Source organism: Lathamus discolor, chromosome 1 (genome assembly GCF_037157495.1).
Source record: "Lathamus discolor isolate bLatDis1 chromosome 1, bLatDis1.hap1, whole genome shotgun sequence".
Classification (NCBI taxonomy): Eukaryota; Metazoa; Chordata; class Aves; order Psittaciformes; family Psittacidae; genus Lathamus; species Lathamus discolor.
This window is the reverse complement of record NC_088884.1, coordinates 56,199,831-56,223,705: the sequence shown is the minus strand read 5'-3', so window position 1 is coordinate 56,223,705 and position 23,875 is coordinate 56,199,831. Positions and strand designations below refer to the sequence as shown.

At 41.5% G+C, this 23,875-nt stretch overlaps 2 protein-coding genes across 2 annotated transcripts in view; one reads left to right on the top strand and one right to left on the bottom strand.

The window, feature by feature from the left end:
• CCDC91 (coiled-coil domain containing 91) overlaps positions 1-23,875 on the top strand; it is a 562,122-nt gene that overhangs the window by 312,317 nt on the left and 225,930 nt on the right. The gene's annotated exons all lie outside the window — the stretch shown is intronic.
• On the bottom strand, positions 17,839-18,311 carry LOC136006044 (small ribosomal subunit protein uS12-like). The gene is given in 2 exon segments (XM_065664032.1): positions 17,839-18,125; positions 18,128-18,311. Coding segments are annotated over 2 exon segments (453 nt in total). The 3' UTR covers positions 17,839-17,856.

Here is a 23,875-nt window from a genome sequence, read left to right as displayed (position 1 = left end):
ATGTGTAGGCAAATGTCTGTGTGTAGGCACAGCCATTATAAACAGGTTGATAGCCCAAGGACTCTTACTGCTTTCATTACCCGCTCTGTGGCTATAGCTTTTGGTCTGTAATTGAACACCATCGTCATCTTCACAGTGAATCTTAAGGTTTCTACAAGTGCTTTCCAATTCAATATCAGCAAGGATGAATAAACAAACACGTTAATCCTGGTATCTGCACCACCACTGTGTCTTTTTTGAGAATCCGGAGACGTGGAATTTTTTGGTGAGATCTTGTCTTCCTGGATCACTCTGCTACAAACCTCTTGAGCCAGAGATGAAATGGCACTATAGTGAGCAATAAAATCCTTGTAGATCACCAGAAAATTGCTGCCTCACAGCTGTGAAACAGCTTTTATTCCTTTCCTTGCTGAGAAATCAAATGGAATTGTTTAGGAGAGTCCAGTTTTAGGAACTAAGCCAAGCTGGCTAAGTTAACTGTGTCCCTGACAGGATTCCACCGAGGCTGATGCCTCAGGAAACATAATTTCCTCCAGCAGCACCTGTAGAAGGACCCCAGGGGAGCTGGGTGCCTGGAATCAGGTAGCACAATAGGTGCTACTGGTATCAAAATCCCATGTATGTGAGGGCTTATCATTGATCCTCTACGGAGCCTACTGAAGACTTCACTTCTTGCAATGGGAGTTGCTGCTGGACTGTCTGTAACTCTGAATCATAAATGGTCAGGCATGAAAGACAGCACAGAAAAACTTCATTGAATAGGGAACCTGGATTTTCTACAATACCCCAATTTATCAAAACCCACATTTATGGAGCAGAGAAGAGCAATTGTTCTCCCATGACAGCCCACGGGAACAGCAGTAGCCACTCACAAGCTACCTCACTGCTCTGCAATTTGCAGTGCTGTACAATATCTGCATAAAGAACAGTGAAACAGTCTTTGTGATGAATTTGATTAATCTTTCACATAGTTTTAGTTCTAGTTGCACTCTGGCATTTCTTGTGCTGCAAGCAAACATATTTTTTTCCTAAAGCAGTAATAATAACTTTTGAAATCCATTGCACCTAAACAAGCCTCCCTTGAGGAAAATATTACCTTACTTTTATTTTCCAAGACACAGTTTAACAACAATTTGCAAAAAGGCATGTATACTGTAAAGATTTATTTGGGCTAGAAATCTTGCTTGTTATGAGTGTAGTTTTTAAAATACTTGAATGGGCAAAAAGTGCATTTACATAAAGACAGAAGGAAAATGTAATATAATGAAAGTTAAGATGAATAAAGAAAACAAGTTTTAAGGTGTCACAGATAGTATGAAGCTCATGATTCTTTTCAAAGTGTGGGTAGATTGCTCTTGAAACAACCTGAGCTTCAGGGTGTTTTGTCCTTTTGGTTCTTCTGGAGGTCTGTAGGGTCTCAGATGTCCCAGATCAGTCACCCCACACTATGGTTCTGTCATACTTTGACAGTTTCATAGGGTAGCTAAGACTATATCCTGACATATCTTTTCAGGAAAGGTGCTAGAAAGCCATTAACATAATGTTGCCCCACTGCATTTCTACTGAGTGACCACTTTTTTCCACTGATAGTTGTTCCATGTTGTATTGGGAATGATCTCTGAGATATGATCAGTGTGAATGAGGGCAAAACTTGGGCTTCATGATGTGTGAAACTCCAGTTATCTCTCATTTAAGTTTACAACAAAGTTAGTAGAAGTTGTGTGAGTCTGCAGCCAGGAGTGCTTTGAGAACTACATCTTTTTTGCATCAAGTTCAAAAGAGCAAGCTCACCCAGATGTAACTGGCAGTAGTATTGAAGACCAGTACTGAACTGGTCACACTGGGCTCCATTCAGTCGGGATCAAATCTGTGTAATTAATGACGCCTAGAGCACAACTTCTGCTATCTGAAGCTAGACAGCTAAAATGGGTCTCTAGAAGCATGACTCTCTCTTCGCTGTTACGCAAGGGACTATGGAGAGACTTATTTGCCAATAGAATAAAATTACTATGTAAAGACTGAAAGTGAGGGGAGATGGGCCCCACTTAAACTCTGCTGCATTGATAGGCACAGTGAATGCAAACCGCAAAATTCTCCTACTATGTCTCTCCCTATTATAGAGCATATGCTAGCAAAAATGAAGTTGATAGCATTTATTGTGACAGCTGATGTTAACGATTTGAATTCTTCCGACTAATAGACTAGTAATCTACTATTTGTTTTTAGATTGTCTAGATTATGTGTACTTAAAGTCCCTTGGGGATTTTAATTCTGCATTACATCTGTGACAAGGAAAACGGCAGGCATGTTGAGCATATGAAGATGCAAAAAGGAGACCTGAAAGTTTTCCAGGATCTGTGAAACACAGAGTCAGATGCCCTAAGAAACCAGGTGACACAAATATAAACTGAGTTAGCAGCAGCTACAAGTGTATCTGTTGGGATCACTCTGCCTTCCCAAGAGAGGGAAAGAACATGTATGCTTTCTGACAGGATCAGGTGGTAGAGGAAGACTTCTTCAAGTCACCCCAATTTTTGGATGAGAAATTCATAATGAAACCCTACCAAGTGGCAGCCAGCATGCAGACCTTTATCTTTGCTTAAGCACCTGTTGGTTTCCCCTACGTGAGCTATATCCTGGGTGCTGAGTTCTCCTCAATATTATTTCTGTGGTTTCAAAGCTTTCACCTTTTCTGCATCAGTGTGTGCAAGAGACTGGAGCACATCCCTCTGCTGTCTCTTCAGAGACATACCTCTCTTTAGGGAAGAAAAAATAAAATAAAAAAATTAAAAAAAAAAGGAAGAAAAACACTGAACCTTCTTTCTTCCACACTAAAAGACCTTTGTCCCAAACCACACATGTAGATTTTAAACAGAAAATAATATGAAAGCACAGTGCTTCCTTTATAGCAGACCTTATGTGCCTTATGCAGCTTTCTGAGTTCCTGTGTCCATGGATTTATGATGTGCTCTACACTTTCCACATTCTCAGTGTTGTTTTCCCACATTTGAAGGAGAAATGATCAAGAGATTTGTGCTGGAGTGAAATTTATTCTGTCTTAAGCTGTGTAAAGGTTCCAAATTCACCACAGCATGGAAAATAGAAATGCTGTAAGCATCTTGGGCCCTTCCCAGGCATGCAGACACCGTGCCTTCTGTAGAAATGAACATTACATTCTTGTAATTACAGTTCTTGTCAGAACTGCTTTTGCTTCTAATAGATCAGGTAAATATGAACCAAGAATATGTTATAATGCCCAGGGGGTCCTTTCTGCATGGGAAAATAGCCCCCAACCCAATGAAAAGCTGCACTCCTTTACAGAGGGAGGAGTTTGAGTGACCTTTCTGGTCATGCAGTGAATTGCAGGGGTGGGCCATCAGCACCCCAAGGGGATCCTTTGTTTTAGGTTAGGAAGCTGTAATTTAATATTTTTTTTTTTTTTAATGCATTAAAAACCATTTTAAGAGTGTGGAAAACACGATCACGCTGTCCATTTTCCTTTATGTGGGCTAGAAACCTCTGCATGACCATCAAGACACAGGTGCTGAAGCCACTGTCCCTCTCTGTTGACAGCCTGGTAAGGCCCCCACTTCCACAAAAATTCCTAACAGCAGCACTGCCAGACTTGCCTCCATAGTGCTTAGCAAGGAACCGCCTCGCTACCTCCTCAATAACTCGAATATTCCTTGGAAATGTTGGTCATTACAGCTGTGGTCCTGTCCCCACTGTTGAGGAATACTCTAATTCAGCTGAAATTCCTTAGTGGTTTGCCAGCTGCCCTTTCCATGGAACAAACAAAAAAACCCCAAGCAAAAGTAAAGAATTAATTTCTTCTTACTCCAAGATTAACAAAACAGACACACAGAAATAAAATAAAACCACACTTACAATTACCCTCTCCTTAGATCACCTATTAACCAGCTAAGCAGCTCTCAAGACACTTACGTATCTGGGATCAATCCTTACTCAAGATTCCTGGGCATTACTTATATAGAAAGGAATTGAGACTTGATGAGGAACTTCTCCTTATATATCTATTTCGTCCTTGAGCAAGTAGCTCCAGCTTGAAAAGCCTTTTGTAATTCATAACTTAATTAGGATGCCAATATTTAACAGTGCTATTTAAAGATTACTGACCTCCCCTGCCTAATTTTAGAAATATCAATGTCTTTTTGGCATGGCTAGGTAGATCTATTTTCTGATCAGAGAATAAACATAACTTGTTAATGACTGTACTAGTGCTTAACAGGCTACAGATCTTTTTATAGTAATGAAGGAAGTCTTCCTGCCTGGAATTGTTGAACACACGCTAATGTTCAAACATTTGTATATGATCAGTGTACACAAAAGCCTGTAATTTAAAGGAACATAGAAATAGCTAACCATACTTCATTTTCTTTTCTCTGTTCGCATAATACACATAATAATAATTCATGATGATCTCTCAAATCCAGTCAGAACATGATAGCAATCAATCAAATCTGAGGCAAGAACTGGTCTGGGGAATAAGCATGCTTTACTTGGGCTTGGGGGATGCTGTGATTTGCAGCCTAATATTTTCCCTATTCTGTTCCAATCCTTTTCCTTTTTGTTATTCTTCTGGGATTTTGAGACTATACTTGCTGGCAGCTGCAGTGAAGAGCATTCAGCTTAATACAGTCTAGTCAGATTCTAGGGAAGTGCTAGGTAAGTGCCTCTTTGGCTGCATACTCCATGATCAAAGATGAGGCACCCTCAATCTACCCATCAGCAGAACTATGCAGGATAGAATAATTGCCTGAGTGTAGAGGAGTTGGATGGTATCAAATATTAATTTTTAAAATATTGGTTTTATTCTAACACATATTAAAGCTAATCAACTGTTGTGATACTGAATAAACTTTTACTCCAAATAGAGGTTTACACTGTCAACTGATGCTCATCCCAACTGACAAACATTCCTTACTGTGTCTCACTAAGGCCTAAGGCATTGGAACAAGCTGTCCAGGGAAGTGGTGGAATCACCATCGCTGGAAGTGTTCACAAACTGTGTAGATAAGGCCCTTAATGACATGGTGGACTTGCCAGTCGTGGGATAATGGTTGGATTTGATGGTCTTAAAGGTGTTTTTCAACCAAACTGATTCTGTGATTCTATGAAAGTTTCTCTAAAACAAAAACAAAGCATGAAAAAGCAGACCATCACAGAGTGTTAACCCAAGGCCTCTACAGGCCACTTATATCCCACTTAAGCACTGGGCTTCCAAATTTTACTTTAATGAAACAAAGTCACAGTGGCAGAGGAAAAAGCATCACTCTTGTTAAACTTAATTGCTTTGATCTTTGCTAAGCAATTAGCTGTGCCAGGCCACGCTCAAAGTGTCAGCCAAGACAGGCTTTGCTCTATTGCTCTCAAGCTGAGCAGTGGTATATTTCTCCCTCCTGATCTTTGCTTCCAAGGCCAGCAGAAGCTGCAGAGACAGCACATGTGGCTCCCTCCGGAAGGATGTTAGTGCTTTGTTTGGTTTGAATCTCTCACCTCACCCTCTAGCCAATGAACAGTCATCATGGGCAGACTCTGAAGGGAATTTTCTCGAGGTCTTCTTGAAGGAAAGATGATGCCAATGATCTGGCAAGGGGGGATAGTCATGCCTCAGAAACCATCATGGCTCTACCACACTTACCCACACACACACACAAAAAAAAAAAAATAGTATGAATGGTAAAATTAGGGATGGAAATAAGTAGTGCAATGCTATGACCACAAGTCCAGCACAAAAGAGAGCCAGAGAAACTGGCATGGTAACGAAATGTGTTGGGATCTGTGTGGAAGGAAAAGAGACTTTGGAACAAGTCAGGATGGTAAGATCAACTAGAAAAGTATGTGCTGCATTATCAGTTATTCTAGTACCTTGCAGTAGATGGCACTGTGGAATTCCCATGGGCCACTACAGTTGATGAGACTGAAGCAGGAGTAATTGAAAAATCTTTGTATGCAACAGAAAAATAATCTGTTGTAATTCAGATCAACAGATAAATAATAAATCCAGAAAGCAGCATAAAAAAAGAAGATCTTTTCTTCTTTCTGACTAATGGGTTTTGAATGGCAGAGCCAGGCAAAGCTGAGAAAAACTATTCTGTGATGGGTTTCCAACTGGACCACAATGTTGCAGTCTTGAGTCTGTGGGATTCTGGAGCCCAGGGAGACGTTGTCTGCAAGACAGGACTTTCCAAAGCCTAGTATGAAAAGTACAGTTTAGATAGCTATGACAGAGCTGACAACACTGCCTCTTGGTGTAAGACCCTGTTTTTAGGAGACTTTGGATTTACTGGAATAAATGAATTGCAATAATTTCAGTTGACATCCTCCACACCACAGGTCTGGCTCAATGTACATGATTATTTCTGAGTTTCACTGTATCCACAGTGACTAGAAGATGAAGGGAATAAGGAAGCTCTGTGATGCTCCCTTCTTTATAATACCCAGTGCCCTACTGAGTGCCTTAATTTGGTATGTCATTGCAATAATACCCATTACAAGTATTCCTCTGTAGCATGAATTCTATATTTGTGCATTTAAATAAAGGACATGTAGCTGCTTTGCCATTTTCAAAAAATTACGTTTCAATGCAGAATTTTAATTTGTTCAGTGTAATCTATCAGGTTTTAAAGTCTTGTACAACAGATTTCCTGTGATGTGCATAAGAATCTTTCCTGCAGTTCGAGTTTTTGATGCCATGATGTTTTCCTTACCTGTGTTTATGAAAATAAAATGTCTTCTTAAAGAAAAGTAAATTTATTTTGTTTCTAATTGGCTTGACATGGTGGCTGATATGTTTGCTAGTACAGAACATAATCTCTGCCGCAAGGAACTTGGCATGTCAGGGCAGAAAACATGACACTTTTATGTACAGATGCATACGCACGTGATTCTACTTCTGACAAAATGGGAGAGCTTTATGAGGAAGATGGAGGAACTTTTTTATCAGTTTTATGATACACGAATGAATTATTGTGGCAAGGCCTTTTCGAGCTGGAGTTTCCAAAAGTGTGCTGTTGACCAAGCATACTCCAGTTCCTGCTATTTTGTCTATAACACAGAAGGTAAAGGAGGAACAACAGGTCCTAAGACTTTTGGCTAGATCAATTAAGCCTTTGGTGCCCTGGCTGAATAATGAAAAATGATAAAATACAGGGAAGAAAACTCAGTGTCCCTTTGCAAAAGTCACCTTCTACTTGAACAAGTGCAGTTGGAAAAGGGTGAATAGACTGATCATTGCTTTTTAAGGAAACCATCATCTGTCTGTCTGAAATCTCTCTCCATGCTGTAATAGCTATTAACAGCATCTCTTACTGTAAACACTATTTTTCCATCTTTATTTCTTGTTCATATATTTTGTATATATAGAAGATCCTGTGTATAATTAGCTCTTGTGTATCCTGAGGTACTCAACCACTTTTTCATGCTAGTTATGTGACCAGGCAATTGATGGAACAACAGAAATAGTTTACTTCTCCTCATTCCTTTTCTTTTTTTCTTTAAGGAATGTTCACCACAGGACCAAGGGCAACTCCTTTGGCAAGTTTGCTTAGGCTTTTTGAATATTTATTTAGTATTATTGTTTAGTACTGAATTCTCTGATTCTTCTTCAGTGACAGTAACTTCAAGAAAAAATTACACAGCTTCAAAAAGCGTGTGGGCAAATTCATGGCAGAAAAATCTACTAAGACTATTAAATAGAAAACCAGAAAGTCCCTAAACTGCAAATTGCTGGAAGTTGGAATAGTGTTCCAAGGAAGTATCAGTGTATCTTTTGCTTGTAATTTTCCCTGGGCATCTGCTTTTGGCCAGCGTTGGAGACAGGGTCCTGAGCCAGACGGATCTTTGGTCTCACTCAGTACTCTTACAATTTTACAGAAGTGTCATGAGAGAAACGTGACAGATGCAGGGATGCAGGTGAAGAAGTGGCTTTTTGTTGTTGTTGTTATAGGTAACACATCCTTTTCTTAAACTTTCTTTTCTTTTTCTTTTTTTTTTTTTTCTCTCAAGTAATGTACTATGTTTTGCTATGAGAAACATTTAGCTTCAGTCATTGTTTTGCCAGAGCTGGCCTTTGCAAATTCAACCTAACTGCAAATGTTGTGGGGAAAGAGAAATCTCTCTATCCCTGGAGGAATTAAAGCTCTCAGTGAGAATTCAATGGTCTGATCCTTTGTGTAACCACAGTGTTGTTGCTGAGCTCCTGCTCTCTATTAGCCTCCTGTGCAGTCTAGGGTTTAACTTGGCAGAACTCAAGGTTTTCAGAGAAATTGTTTCAGCTCTTTAACCATCACGTTTACCAGCCCGCATTCAAAATCCCTAAATATCAAAAGTCATGGATACATTGAAAGCATATGAAAATCCATGACTCATATGACAGCTGTGACAAGAATGCAATCTTTCTTATTGCCTTTTTGTTTATGGTCTTTCAGACAATTTCCACTCTGACAGTATAGAAAATCAAGTCAATTTTCAAATAAATGAATAAAGTTCAATAGCAATACCTTGAAATATTTGCTAAATTCAGATCATTTTCACCGAGTTTGCTTCATCTGTAGTTCTTTTAAACTACATAAAAATAATAATAATAAAAAGATAATGCCTGCATTAAAATAATTTATTTTTATTTTTATTGTATTTATTTATATTTTTAAGATTACTTTTTAGATGTCTGATACTCAGGCATTTATACATATATATTTTATCACTTAAATACATCAACAGGAATGTCAGCCACTGCTAAAAGGGAGTCTTCAATCAATTCTGAGATGGTCAATTAAAAGAAAATTTCATGGATTGACAGCATATACGAAAAGTTTAAGAATATGTCAATTCATGAACAAATTCAACAATGAGGTTGAATCTCACAGATTTCAAGATCTCAGCCAGTGACTGGTCACTTTAACTTGGCATTAACCTATGCAGCCAAAAGGGGTATCTCTGCCATCTTCCCTGCCATTGCACCCTTGGCTATGTTTTTTTCTCTGCTGTGCTGGCATTTGCCACTGTTCTTCAGCCTGATCGTTCTGCCACATGGCTGCATAAAGTCTAGCAGTGAACAAGGATGAGTGTGGACAGGACTGTTTGTTCCCCTGACGCAACACAAACTAAAGTCTAAATAAAGTGGGCATGCAACCATGGCCTTCCTTGGCTCTCCCCTTGAGTATTGTGTGCTGAACAGCTTATCTGGGTTTTTTCTGTTTCAGCTGAGGAAGGTTATACATGGGAGGAGGCAGACTTTAGAATATGAATGGGAACCAGCCTCATAGTACTTGCCCTAAGCCAAGGTTAAGCTGAAGTCGCCAGATGCCCCCACTGACAGCAGATAGCTGTGGAGTACATACAGCCCACGAATGTTGTGCTTATGTGCTAGTGCCATCACCAAAACAAGCAATTTGCTGGTATCTGTAGTCAGCTGAACACTTAAATGGCTTGTAAGGAGAATTATTTGGGCAATAATCTGACCCTGACAAGGCTAGTTGCAGCAGCTATCTGGAAAGAGGATGAGGGTAGAAAGTGAAGGCCTCCCAGTACATGCTGTATTGGGAGGTTATAGCGGGGGGCCACAGCCTTCTTCTTTCTTCTCTCTTCTCCTCTTCTCTCTTCTCCTCTTCTCTTCTCTTCTCTTCTCTTCTCTTCTCTTCTCTTCTCTTCTCTTCTCTTCTCTTCTCTTCTCTTCTCTTCACTTTTCTCTTCTCTCTTCTCTTCTCTTCTCTTCTCTTCTCTTCTCTTCTCTTCTCTTCACTTTTCTCTTCTCTTCTCTTCTCTTCTCTTCTCTTCTCTTCTCTTCTCTTCTCTTCTCTTCTCTTCTCTTCTCTTCTCTTCTCTTCTCTTCTCTTCTCTTCTCTTCTCTTCTCTTCTCTTCTCTTCTTTCTCTTTTCTCTTCTCATTTCTCTCTCCTCTCCTCTCCTCTCCTCTCCTCTCCTGTCTTTTCTCCTCTCCTCTTCCCTTCCCTTCCCTTCCCTTCCCTTCCCTTCCCTTCCCTTCCCTTCCCTTCCCTTCCCTTCCCTTCCCTTCCCTTCCCTTCCCTTCCCTTCCCTTCCCTTCCCTTCCCTTCTCTTCCCTTCCCTTCTGTTTCTCTTCTCTTTGCTCTGCTCTCCTCTTCTCTGCTCTTCTCCCTTAGTTGTGTTAACTGTTAATAAATGCTCACCAGGAAAGAGAAAGGAGTGGCAGCCTCTTGGCAGGTTTATCGGCAACAGGAAAGCAAGGACTGTGAGAGAGAGGAGGTTCATCCGGATAACAGTGCTAATTCAGGACCCACCAGAAGAGCAGGACTGCTGCCACTGTTGGCTCACCCCTCTTGTAAAGGAAGGATAAAACATGGCCTCTGGTGGTAACTCTAAAACTTTCCACCTGTGTCATCTCCAGCTTGGTCTACCAGCTTTTGGTTTGAACCCGTTATCTGGAAGTGATGGTAGGACTAGATCTGACTCGGAAACAATGGTTAGATGTACTGGGCACTCAAATGGAGCCCAAAGCGTTGTAGAAGCCTCCCTAGCTCACACAAACACACACATTAAAATAATTACAAGATGGACAGTCAAATGAAAGCCTACATGCTCCTGTGAAATAGATCTGCTGTAGGGGGAAGGAATCATCCAAGCTCACTGAGGATTAAATTACCCTGTTGAGCTCAGTCTTAACAATAATAGCAGCAGTCATCATCATCCCCTGCCTCTGAACATGGGCCAGTTAATAGTATCTCATGAGTAGAGGCATAAAAGGCAGTTATGACCGTGGAGGTATGAACATGGTCTACAACAAGCTTCCAGCAATGCAAGTGACAGAATCCGTCTGCATGAATGCGTTGGTTAAAATGTGATAGTCTAGAAAGTACAAAAAGTTCTTTACCTTTAGAGGGAAAGACTTGACATCAGAAGATGCTTAGCCAGAAACAAACCAGGAGCCATACTTCTTACTCGTGACTCACCTACCAATTTCTAAATGCTGAGGATGCTTTTCTGAAGGTTTGAAGGTTTGTTCTAATTACAGGCTGAAACTCTATTTCCTGCTGTTAATTTGCAATGTTCTTCCTCCCTTCCTCTCTGTTTAAATAGCACTATTGATTTTATATTTTTTCCATTACCTCTCCTAATTACTTCAAAATATAGATATTTAGCAATTCAGTCTGTTCACTAGCAAACTTGCTTCTAAAACCAATAATGGCTACTGTGTAGTGCCTTTGAGGAACAGGTGATGTCTATGTTTTCTTGTCACCTCTATATTTACACTTACTTTATTGCCATGGTTTCCAATTTATCATTTACCTGTCATATTCTTATTAAAGAGGTCTTTGAAATGTCATTTTGGGTCTTACACCTCCAATAGTAATGTTTCTTAACTTCTGGATTTTAAATTTATTTACTTCCTTTTTTGGATTGCTGAAGTCTTCTTCCCCTTTATGACTTTTTTTCCCCTCATTTTGTGTGCTGTTGAAAAGTTCTTATCTGCAAGAGAAATGAAGGCAGAATGCAATCTTCCTGTTTCCATTACAATATATTTCAGAAACACATCTTTGAACAATCCCTCCTGAAGACCTGCTGTCTGGTTTCTAGTCTTGACTTCTTTTTTTGGAGAAATGGTAACCTGTTGGGCCTTAATAATAATGACTCCAAGATTCTCCAGCTGCCTTGGATTTTACTATTTCCTCTTGCAATATTTCTTCCACTACTCCACCTCTTCTTTGCCTCCAATTCTTCTCTCTTCTTCTGATCAACTGAATTAAAACTTTCACTAGCAGAAGTTATGGTGTGCAGCTGTGCACACCATTTGCTGATTCCAGATTCATTCCCTCTGTTTTTGCTTTCCACACAGATTGTTGCTGCCACTGGAAAAACAAATTAATTAAAACTGGCACCCGGCTCACTGGTGAAACTAGCAGTAAACAAGCTGGGGAATGCTGGACCTCTGTGATAGCCTTTACAAAAAGGAATTAAATAAAAAGTCCAGCTGCATTGAACTGTTCAGCACAAATGCCTAGAAAGTATCACAAAGGTGAGGTGTCCCAAAGGGGGATGACTGTGGGTTGATTTTTATTGAGCCTAATAAGCTTTGGTGTCTTTCTCCAGGTTAGGGAGCTAACAGGTTGACTTGGAGGCCCTGGGAAGGATAACTCGCTCTTTCTAAAAGACCAGAATTTCTAGTAAGGGATTTATTTCCACTCTGCTATTCTCAGCAAACCATTTTGCTTGCTTATTAGTTAATGAGTATGGAGAATAAGGGGAAACATTCCCTACTCAGTGTGAAGATCCACATATGGGTCTGCTGAGATATTTCAAGTCTGGAACCTAACTGGCAAAATGTTGGGTGTATTCCAACGTGTGTCGCCAGCTGCATGTGAATATGCATCCCTGAAATGCTAGCATTTGGCAGCCACCAAGATCTGCAAATATTAAAATATTCATTCTTGGATCTACCTATATGTTTATAACTGGCCTCCCCCAACTCTGTGTGAGAGTCCAAAACCAAAGAATCCCCAAATACCCTTTATGTGCTCTCTGGCTCTCACTCCCACACACACTCGTACGTGCATGTGCATGTATACATAGTTATTAGTCAAAAATACATGCAGACATACACAAAAAACAAGGCAGAAAGGAAAGCTGCTCTTGAAGGGACATCATTTGCAAGATGTAGCATTTGCAGCTTCAGTTTTATGCTTTTATTTGATAGCAGATATTTAACTTTTCTTCTTCTTTTATAAGGTATTCTGTGCTGAATATGAAGTTACCAGAAACTTGTGGAACGCGATAGGGTGGATTAAGGGCACAGCAGAAATTGGTCTGAGAGAAGACTAGGGGGTGGAAAGAAAACTGCAGGCTAAAGAGGGGGACTCTAAAGAGCAACCCCTCCAACTTGTATAGCTTCTTTGATTCCTATTCCAAATGAACTTGCAAACCTCTTCTTCTGTGTGTCCAGCCAAGTGATTTCAGCCACTGCAAGTGATGATTGCTGCACATACCTCTGTCGCACAGGCAGCAGGCATCTCTGGAGAAGCGTGGGATTTAACAGCTGGCAAGGGGAGGGTGGAAAAAGCAGAAAATGACCCCCTACATGTGAAAGGCGTGATGTTTCTTGCCTTGTCGCCCTCGCCCCCACCACGCTTCCTTCCCTCCCTCCTACACATGCATTAATAAAGCGAATAAGGATTTCAAGCTATGCAGTTCTTGGAAATAGGTTGGAGAGCCAGGGGTGCTGTAACCAATGTGTGATTCTCCTTTCAGGAATGAGTCCCATGTGCTGTGTACAGGGCTGGGGCGCAAAAGCCCGCTGCCAGCTGGGGCAGAGGCGAAGCATCTGCAGCTTTTGGTTGATGTTCCCTTGGTGCTGGGAAAAACAGCATTTCTGAAAGCAAAATGGCATTATATGTAAGTAAGATAGAACGTAACTTTGTGTTTTACAAAAGCTCCTATTCAGTGTGGGGCAGAGCTGGGAGACTGAGCAGGGCAGGACGCTTCACAGTCAGATTGAAGACAGTAAACACATACAGGAGATAAAAGTTTGAGGTTCTTTGGAGGGAAACCTGGTCAGAAGTCAAGTTTTTGATGTGGACACAAGCCTCGTCTCCTGCCTTGCTTCTGCAGCCAGTGCCTTCAAATTCCAGTAAAGTCAGACGGGAGATGCAGTCTCTCCTCTCACCCTTTGAGTCCCCACCACCACCTCAGACGGGTAACTGGTGCATTGGAGGTCCTGCTTTCATCTGACTCATTCTCCTTTTCTGTCACAGTGACCTCCAGTGGTTCTCTTCATTTATGTCCTGCATGCTGTGTCCTGCAGAAATTGGGCTACTTTTTACCTTTGGGTTTTTCTAATTTTCTTTTAAAAATCCACAGAGCAAAACCTGTTGAAGGGAAGGAGTCAGAATGCATCAGATTTTTAATCAAATTATTATTGTTGCTTGTGTGGGCACTGGATTCCTCTTCAATGAGCGTGCAGGAAAGGCATGCATCTGTGAGACTGGTGAAATAATTAGCTGGTGAAACAGAACCATTATTTGTGTCTATTAAATGAATAAGTAAAACTGTTCTGAGATCTGCCAAAATGCTTACATAGAAAAATCAGGCTGCTCAAGGGAAGGGAGGGGGTGAAGGGCTTGGAAAAACTGATTTACTCAAGTTTGAAGCAGGTCAGGGAAGACTGGGGGAAGGGAAGGGACTAACTTCATCTCTGAGGTGGTCCCACTTTCAAGAACTTTGTGAGCCCTCTTTCTGGAAGTGGTTCTCTTTATACATTCAGACTTGGCTGGCAGCGGTCACCTTGCTTGGCCTTCCCTTATTTAAAGAAACAGCTGCATATGTCAGTGTTTTTGTTGCTATTACTTTGTACCTCATGCCAGAAGCTCTGAAGCTATAAGCCTGCTCACCTTATATGTACAGCTTATAAATCTGAAGGCTGCTGGGACAGTTCTGGAGAACGGGAATGAAAGGGAAGGGCATCAGATGGTAGGACTGAGACACCTCTGTACACAAAGAAGAGACAGGTCATTATAGATTGGAAGAGGAATTGTGTTGAAAACAAGTCAAATACAGTCTAACTCCAAGAGGCCCTTGGGAATGTATTTTATGCAGGCAAAACTGCCAGCGAACTTAATGGAAAGTTTGCCTGATTAAGGGCAGTTGAATATAGCCCTAGAGCATCCCTCCCCCTGCCTGCCCAAGCCCAACAAAAAGAAAAAGCTGAAGTCTGGGTGTTAAAGAAGATTACCATGAACAAATTAATCTGATGTTGAAAACAGCATCAGAGAAAATTTACATTTCAATTTTGCTGTTTGGAAGTGCCTGAGGTGTTCACTTTTGTTCTAACTCTGCAGCCCATCTACTGTGATATCTCCCTCATTCTTGCTGACCCTATTTAGAGGCAGAGGGGAAAACACTGGTGCAGTGCAGGATGACTCCCAGGAATCCAGTGTGAGACCAACCCCTGGTTTATGTGCTAGCTACTGGTACTTTTTTGCCAGCTGGATGAAGAGCCAGCCTCAGACAAACTGACTTTGCCTGTGCACATGAGACAGAGCGGGTGAGTGCAGCCCCAGCACGTCTGATGCACTTGCAGAGGTCCCAGGGTAGCTTATAATGTTGAAGCTAGCATCAACAAAAGCTCTGCAGGGTGTTTATAGTGCACCCAGGCAAGCATTCCTTTCATGATATCTAACATACTTTGTATATACCACTGTAGATTGTTCCACATAATCCTACCTAGGCTCTGACAAGTCAGACAAGATCACAGACTGTTCTTTTCCAGCTTCAGGAGACTTGCCATTGAGTTCCCTTTCCTCTTACTTGGTTAAAACCACCTAGGATGAGCTGCACATTTTCCTGAGGTCTTTTTTCCAGAGAATTTTAGTTAGATCCTTGTAGTTGTTTTTCATTACACAAGCATATGTTCTTACTGCAATGCTGTTTAAATAATAACATGCACAGCAAAATGTTCATGTAAGTGTGTTCTAAATTTACTGGTGATTTTGGACTGTGAGACTAACTCTTGTTATGTCTGTCTCTGTTGGTCTCTGGCTGCTGGCTTTTTTTATAAATGTAACTATTAATGATCCCAGTGGGTTGATCTTTGTCTGATAAAAACGTCTCTTAAATGGATTAAATATAAATGATGGATCATCTGTCTTTAGAGCTGCTCTCAACTCCAAGTATTTACGCCATGTCATCTTATCATTATCTGAATAACTTGAATACAGTCATAGTGATTGTGATATATTTATTTAAAGTTTTCGTTCTCCTGCCAATAGTGAGCCTCTGAAACTGAGCAAGGCTGAGAGCTCTGGATCTGCTTAGCCCTGCAGAGTCCTGATGTGGGAGTAACTGCAATGTCAAAAAGGAAAAGAAAAAACTGAGAAGAATCAGTGGCTGTCAGCTGCATTTCATTAGCATAGATAGCATTTTCTGTATCCTATTTCATGATTTGGTGTTTCAAATATAAACAAACCTACTCCGTCCTGTAAGGAACTTCCTGCAGCCGTTGCACAACAGCTAGGCTACTTAAGAAGAGGCTTTTTAAAGAACAGCTTCTCTGGATCTTTCACACTTAAAAAGACCAAGGTCTTTTTAAGTTTTTATACTGGTGCCAGTTCCCCCCAGCATATCACTTGGAAGTGACTGTCATCCAAGCAACTGCCAGTGATGTGGTCCTGCACTGACTGCCCAGTTGTACCGAGAGATGACCTTTCAGATCTTCCCAGCTGCTGGTGGTGGCTCTGATCCTTTTCTTCCCAAGAGTATATCTGCTTTGCAGAGTCTGTGCACGAGCACGCTGTTTCTGTGTGTGACTAATAGATTCTATATCCAACACAGAAGACCTATCCATGATTAGTGCTTGCTATACCAAGCACTCATGTATGTGAAAAACCCCTTCGTGGCCAAGGAGACCATGCAAACCTTGCATATTTATTGCTTGTAAGCAGTCACATGAGACTCATACTGGTGTATTAGACTCTAACTGCTTGAGACTGTAAAGGAAGCCTGTCAACCCAAGGTACATTTAAGCTAGCTTCTCATTATAGTTAGGGAGTTACAAAGAGACTTTTTCTTCACCTCTTGTGATTTCATATGTGTGAGTGGAGTATCATCACTACACAATGAGAAGACTCACCCCCAAAAACATGATAAACCAATTTTGTCTTTAGAAAAAATTATTAAATCTGTGTGCTTTCCTGGTAAATCTCTTTTGGTTATTACCGGAACAGGAACTGGAGTGATGCAAAAGGTAGAAAGGAAAAAATCAGTTTACAAGCACTATCTTGCCTGCTCCCAGACACTGCAGACACTTTAAGTGGGTCCAGCAAAGCACTGCATCTTCCTTGTTTTATCTCACAATTGCGAAAGCAGACTTGCCTAAAAGCCTGACTGAGGAATTGGTTAGCCAGTTCTCATGTTGATCGGTCACCATTCCTATGAGCCCCAGCCTGGATGAGAGGAGCCTTCTGGCAGTTTGCGTTTCACACTGAGAGTTGATCTGGTTGCAGGACTGCACCACTGACAAATTGGTATACAGCCAATTTTTCTTTTATTGGGAAAAGAACTGGTCTTACTTGGACCAGAGTTTAGCTGTATTCATAGAACCAGAGAATCATAGAATAGTTAGGGTTGGAAAGGACCTTAGGATCATCTAGTTCCAACCCCCTGCCATGGGCAGGGACGCCCATGGGTCACCCAAGGATCTGTCCAACCTGACCTTGAGCACTGCCAGAAATGGAGCATTCACAACTTCCCTGGGCAACCTATTCCAGTGACTCACCACCCTCACAGTAAAGAACTTCTTCCTTATACCCAATCTAAACTTCCACTGTTTAAGTTTTAACCCATTACCCCTTGTCCTGTCACTACAGTCCCTGATGAAGAGTCCTTCCCCAGCATCCCTATAAGCCCCCTTCAGATACTGGAAGGCTGCTATGAGGTCCCCACGCAGCCTTCTCTTCTCCAGGCTGAACAGCCCCAACTTCCTCAGCCTGTCTTCATACAGGAGGTGCTCCAGTCCCCTGATCATCCTCGTGGCCCTCCTCTGGACTTGTTCCAACAGTTCCATGTCCTTTTTATGTTGAGGACACCAGAACTGCACACAATACTCCAGGTGAGGTCTCACGAGAGCAGAGTAGAGGGGCAGGATCACCTCCTTCGACCTGCTGGTCACACTCCTTTTGATGCAGCCCAGGATACGGTTGGCTTTCTGGGCTGCAAGCACACACTGGAGCCGGCTCATGTTCATTTTCTCATCGACCAACACCCCCAAGTCCTTCTCCGCAGGGCTGCTCTGAATCTCTTCTCCCTTTTTTTTTTTTTTTTTTTCCCCAATCAAAAGCTTCATTGCCCTTCTTGGCAAATTAATTAAAATTTACGATCTTGGTCTCTCCTTCTTGCCCTTGTACAAGGCCAAGAGAGAAACACTGGCTACTTTGACAACCTTGAAGCGAACTCCAGGAATATCACCAACAGCATGACCCTTCTGGCAGAAACCAGCAACCAGAACTTCATCGCTCTCCTCAATGAAGTTCAGGCACCCATTGTTCAGAGCAAAAGCAGTTATTTTTTTGCAGTTCTTGGTCAGCTGGACTCTAACACACTTCCTGACGGCAGATTTGGGCTGTTTAGCTTCTATGCCACTTTCTCCAGGATGATGCCCTTGGCATGTGAGGTGCTGCCAAAGGGGTTGGCATTCAGTGCCATGCCCAAGTGCACCTTCTTGTGCTGCTTGTTGTGCCACTTCTGGTAGCGGCGGTGGCTGCGGAGCTTCCAGGCAGTGTGGAGACCTCGGCACTTCCCTATCCTTCTTCTCTGGCTGCCGAGCATGAAAGAGGATTCAGTGATTTACTCTGATGTGCTTGTGTGTTTCCAATGCCTTCCAGCTACAAGGATGAAAGAGGGCAAGCATAAGTTCCTGAGCATAAGTGAAGAGTATCAGAGTAGGTCTTCTTCACTCCTCCAGTGACAAAATTGAAAATTTGTATACGTACTGGAAAACTTAAGTTACAAGTTGGGATGCTTTTTCCTTTTGTTATGCCCTAGTTTTCTGTTTGAGTGATCCAGATCTCATAAAGTGTAGTTCTAATGGCATTAATCCACACAAATCCTTCCTGCCTCTAACATGCTTATGCATGCATAGTCATGGCAAGACAGGCTATTCCAATATCTTGTTGCTAATGAAGGATTTTCAGTAGTGCATACATAGAACTTACTTTGTAGTTCCACTGGGGAAAAAAAATGTCTTCAATTTTTCTGAAGTTTTCCTTAACAGAAGTTTGTCCACAATACGTAGAACAGTCTTAAACATGATTCCTGAAGTCCAAAAATGTACTCTTGTGCAGCAATATATCCAGTAAGGTGCAGAGGATGCTCAGTAGCATTGTCAGAGAACAAGATCCACCCACTGGAAAAGGATGGCATATGGCATATGCATTGCAAACCGCTCTGTTGGATCACTAACTCATTCAGAAGGAGACGCGTGGAGAGGGTTAGATCATAGAAATTTTCCACAGTAAATTAGTTGACATTAACTATAGGAAAAAATTATTTGTGAAGAGAAGAGTCCAGGAAACCAACCAAAAAAGAGGACTCTAGGGGATATATATTCAACGAATTGTGTGGGAAGCTGTGTGCATAACTGCCACTGAAGTCAATGTCTAGAGGAGCATCATGGTGGAAGGGTGATGAGAAACTGTCTTTAAGCATGGTCACATTTACATGGGTGAATACTGAAACCTATGACTTACTATCTGATGACTGTATTCATAACCTCAGTGAAAGAACTGGGATGACCAACAACGAGAAAGAAAATACAACCACAAAATGACAAAAAAAAAAGGGGGGGGGCGGGGGGGGGGGGGGGGGAGGGGAGAAGAGGGTAGACAATACAATCACGTTTTGCCTTTCTGCACCAAGATTTCAGTAGAGCTCAGAACAGTTTAGAAAAAATAGGCTAGTCTCACCCCATTTTGAATCATAACTGGGGTAAAGAAATAAAATGACTTCTCCAAGGAGTCCCAGTGCTCCTGTTGTTAAAATCAGAGGCAAATGCACATGCTTCTTTCCTTGCTTAGAAGAAACTGGCGGTGGTTTCAGTAGAGCACAAAATGTATACTTTTTAATGAATTCATTGTTCATGTGGCCTGATCCCTCATACGGATGGTTTCCATTTTATTATGGGAGGTATCGTGGTGTGGGTGCTTAAAAGATAGTTTGTTTTTTCTCTACCTATATCTATTTTGTAATTAAATAAAGATCTTCAGACTCCAGAGAAATTATTCCAGCACCTTTTCTCTGCAGTAAATTATGACCAAGTAACAAAATGTTTCAAACTCTCAAAAATCTGTAACTGAATACAGCCAGCATTCTGCTACTTTCTGAATTACTGCAAGAGAGCCAAATTCTCTGTGGTGGCTCAGGAGATCAAGGGCACTTACTCATAAGTGAACATGCATGCTTACTGCACTGTAGGTGCATTGTATTGGGAATAGTGTTGTCCACATGTTGAGATGGTGAACGCCTAAACCTAAGCCAAATAGTTCCTGTGCCTGAAATCACTTCTTTGAGAGCAGAGTAATTTCATAGTATAGGAGTAAACTACATTGGCTTTTTTTGTGTGCCTTGAATGCCAAATGAATGTCTGTATTTACAAAGGACCACGATACAAACTCTGTGAGTGGAACTCTACTGTTAGCAAGCTACCACTGCCAAGTGCACAGAGCCTGAAAAGGTCTGTTATTGAGGTCCAGCACAGGGTAGCTGCTGTGAAGAGCTGTCATTATTTGATGTCTCTTAACAGATTTTAAGTTCTGTAGTAAACATGGTGACTACTTTAAAACTAAAGCAGTGGTGAGGTGCCAAATGTAGGCTCCTCTTGGAGATCTCAGGCAGTAACGTTCTGACAGTGTTAGCTGGATCCGAGATGTAGGACAGCTGTTCAGTGCACTTCTGAGGTAGTCCACCATCTCCTAGTTTGCCACCCTGGCTTCATTCCTTTGTAATTCTGACTCATCTTTGACCTCTCCAGCCAGAACCTTGTAAACTCTCTTTTAGAAAAATCCAGCCAAAGTAGTCATACCATTTTAGAATGCAAAACAAGGAAAGCCCACTGTATTATTCCTGTTAAAAATATTCTGGAATTTCTTCTGAGAAGCCTTAGCACATTTATGGCTAAGGGGAAAAAAAATGAATTTGGAAATGCATTTGCTGCTTTGGGAATGCTTTTTTATGACCTTGAAGAACACATGACCATGTTGTAATCCTCATAAAGATCACACTAATTTAATGAAGTCTCTTTTATCAGCAGAAACCTGATTGTGGTCCAGTTCCTCCTGTGCATGTCTGGACTTTCAGTGCACATCCCTTACCAAATAACCAGAGGTATCCCACCACCCTCCAGCTCCCATGTTCCACTGGGAGCACAGATCCTGCTGTCTGAGCAGGCTCATGATCAGAGGCCATGAGGGCAAAGGCAGACTTTCCCCACAGTGCCTGCTTAGCCAGGAGGTTGGGAAAAGGCACTGGAATAAGGTGGTGTAAAGCCAGAGTGAGAAGGAAGCCTCCCTTCTCTGCTGTGGTTGGTTTTCCTGCCAACAGGTGGGCAGAGAGCAGGAGGAAGGTGGTGTGGCTGCTGAGGGAGAGCGTAACCAGCCAGAAGAAAAGCTGGGGTGAAGAGCTTGGAGACACAAGAGCAGAGACTGAACCAGGATGTGGATGGAGGAAGGACTTGCCATGCCAGGAAACTGGCTGTGGAAGCTGATATGGGTGAGGTGAGGTATGGGATTATGTGGCCGAAGAGGAGGGAAGACGAAGCGTTGCTGGAGATGGTGGGGACCAGGACAAAGAAAACTGAAAGAACTTGGGGGTGTGGAAAGTGAAGGAGGAGTGAATAGATGAATGGTGACAGAAACAGTGAGAGCAGAAACAGCCAAGGAAAGCACAGGGCATTTGGTGTTGGATGGAAAGTCAAGAGCTGGATGTTGGTTTCAGCAGATGAAAAAGAATGAGGCTTGCATGGGTAAGCAAAGGTGAAAGGAGATAGAGGGAGGAGAAAATAGGTATCAGAAGCAAGAACTCTGACATATGATTGTGTAATCTTAACTCTGACTTTAATGTGGGAGCAAAGGGGGAAACCTGCCTTCTGGTACTTCCAAACTCTTGGAGTGCCTCCTTACCCATAATGCTGTCCATTTTAGGCATGTTTAGGTGTGCATGTTTATCATGTAGAACATCAAGTGGGCAGACATACAAGAATATGAAAGTCTTCCAAGAGGTCATACAATGCAAAGGTTGAATCTCTAGCGCCCTTTTTTTTTCTCTCCTTTTACATTTGATATCATGTATATCAGAAAATGTCAGGGTAAATCCTGATTACTGCAGGGTCTTTGAGACAAGTTCAGTTATCTGGGTTGAGCAGTCTGAGGAACTAAAATCTCTAGAAGATTTTAGCTTCCCACAGTTAGGAAGGCAAAGCTGCTGTAGTTTCTCTTAGAAATAGGGTTCTTCAAGATCTATTTTCCTGCAAAGCTGAGGACCCCTAAAAAATTGTATTCAGCTCTGCAGAGTTAAATCAGTCTGCAGCAGTGACTTTTAAACCATAGTCTGTGAACCACAGGATCCATAGAAAGCTTTTATAAGGAAGGACTGTGTAAAGATTTTTGAAATTAACAGAATTTTTACTTAAATTTAAAAATAATCACAGACATTACATATATAAGCTAGCAAAAAGATGCAAGTCCTTAATGGGCAGCGTAAAGATATGGAGGAGAATGGAGGCACTCCAGAATCAGGCCCCCTCTTATGAAGTGCCCAGTTTTACAGAGCCAAGGTTTAGCATTTGGGTATATGACTTTGTTTTATGCTCTTTGGGCCCCCTGTCTGCTGAGGATCATACTTTCTGATGAAGATAAATTGCCTCTACCCGCCATAGCTTTAGGTTTTAGTTCCAGCTGGGGTATGCTCTTAATCCTGAGGCACAAAATCATCTTCTGAATACATTGCAGTTAACTTCAGTTGTATAAATCCAAACATTAGCTGGATACTATAAATAGGCAGGATGTGCATGGAGGCCAAGTTGAAAATGTGCAGGAACTATGCCTTTTTTCTTTAATGTATCCCTGAAGTTGTGCTACGTTTCATCGTGTATAATATTTTTCATCTGAAAAGGAAACAATATGGATGTGCTTTGTGGCTGTAATAATTAACTGGACATAATAAAATGTTGAATGTCACACTTTGTAGAAGTGTATGGGGAGAATGGGTAAGATTTTCTCAAGTTTTCTTGCATTTAAGTGCTTTCTTGGAGGTAGTTTTCTGCAAGATTGGGTAGAGAGCAGAAATACATCTGGTTTATATTATATGATGGCTGTACTTTGGCAATGGGAAAAGATGGCACTTAAAAAAAAGGGAAGAAGAATAAAAAGAGGAAAGCTTGGCAACTACAGAATGGAGGAACCATTACAAGAACCGTCTTAAAATTCCCAGGATTTGTAATTTCTTTTTCCACGCATGCATTTTTCTGATGTTCCTGGTGTTAAGAGTGAGACAGAGGGAATTCAGCAGGATTTTAGAAAGTACAGTTATCTCCATGAAACAATCTCCTTTATTCAGGTTGCCCCCACAGCAGCTGCTGTGATTTAACATGTGGGTGGTAACAAAAGGGATAGGAAGCAGGACACGTATGTTGACTTTAAAAGAAATGATTGATCACCATTTTTTTTCTATTGTTTTCTTCACCCAGAGGTCAGAAAGTAATGAAGGTGTTCTCCCCCTTAACTGTAATTATCTATGAGTATAAGACAGAAGCAAAATTATTGCAGATGTTATTCGGAGACAGAGCTATGCGCGGCATCTTTGTGGTGGGAGAGGGGAAAAGTTATGCAAGCAATGCAATAATACCTACTGATGCATCACCTACTGTGGTTTACATTTGTTCTTTTTTTAATATATTCACCCATAAACTACTCTTTTGTATCCCCCACCCCCCTTACATTAACGTCAGGTGATCCCAAAGTACAAAGCATTGAAACTCTACTCACGTGGCAGACATTTACATCTTTGAGTAAAGTTAATGGGAGCGGAGGACACTGAGCATCTGTCTATTTTTGAACAAGACTACGGGGTGTGACATGTGAGCACCTTCCAAGAGTGTAGTAAGTGATGCATCCCCTGGGGCTGCCTTTCACATACTCTTATTTGGAGATCATAATACTTCAGCCTTTGCAGGGCTGGGGCTGGAAATGCTGGAAATCATACCTTCCCTGCAACAGTGTCTGAGCTATATGAATGTACCCCCAGGTTGTTCAGCAACTTAGCTGACTTGAAATAGAGCACTGGAACAAAATATGCTCTGAGTGATTTTTAAGTAAAAGCTAATGTGAAAATGTGGGAGT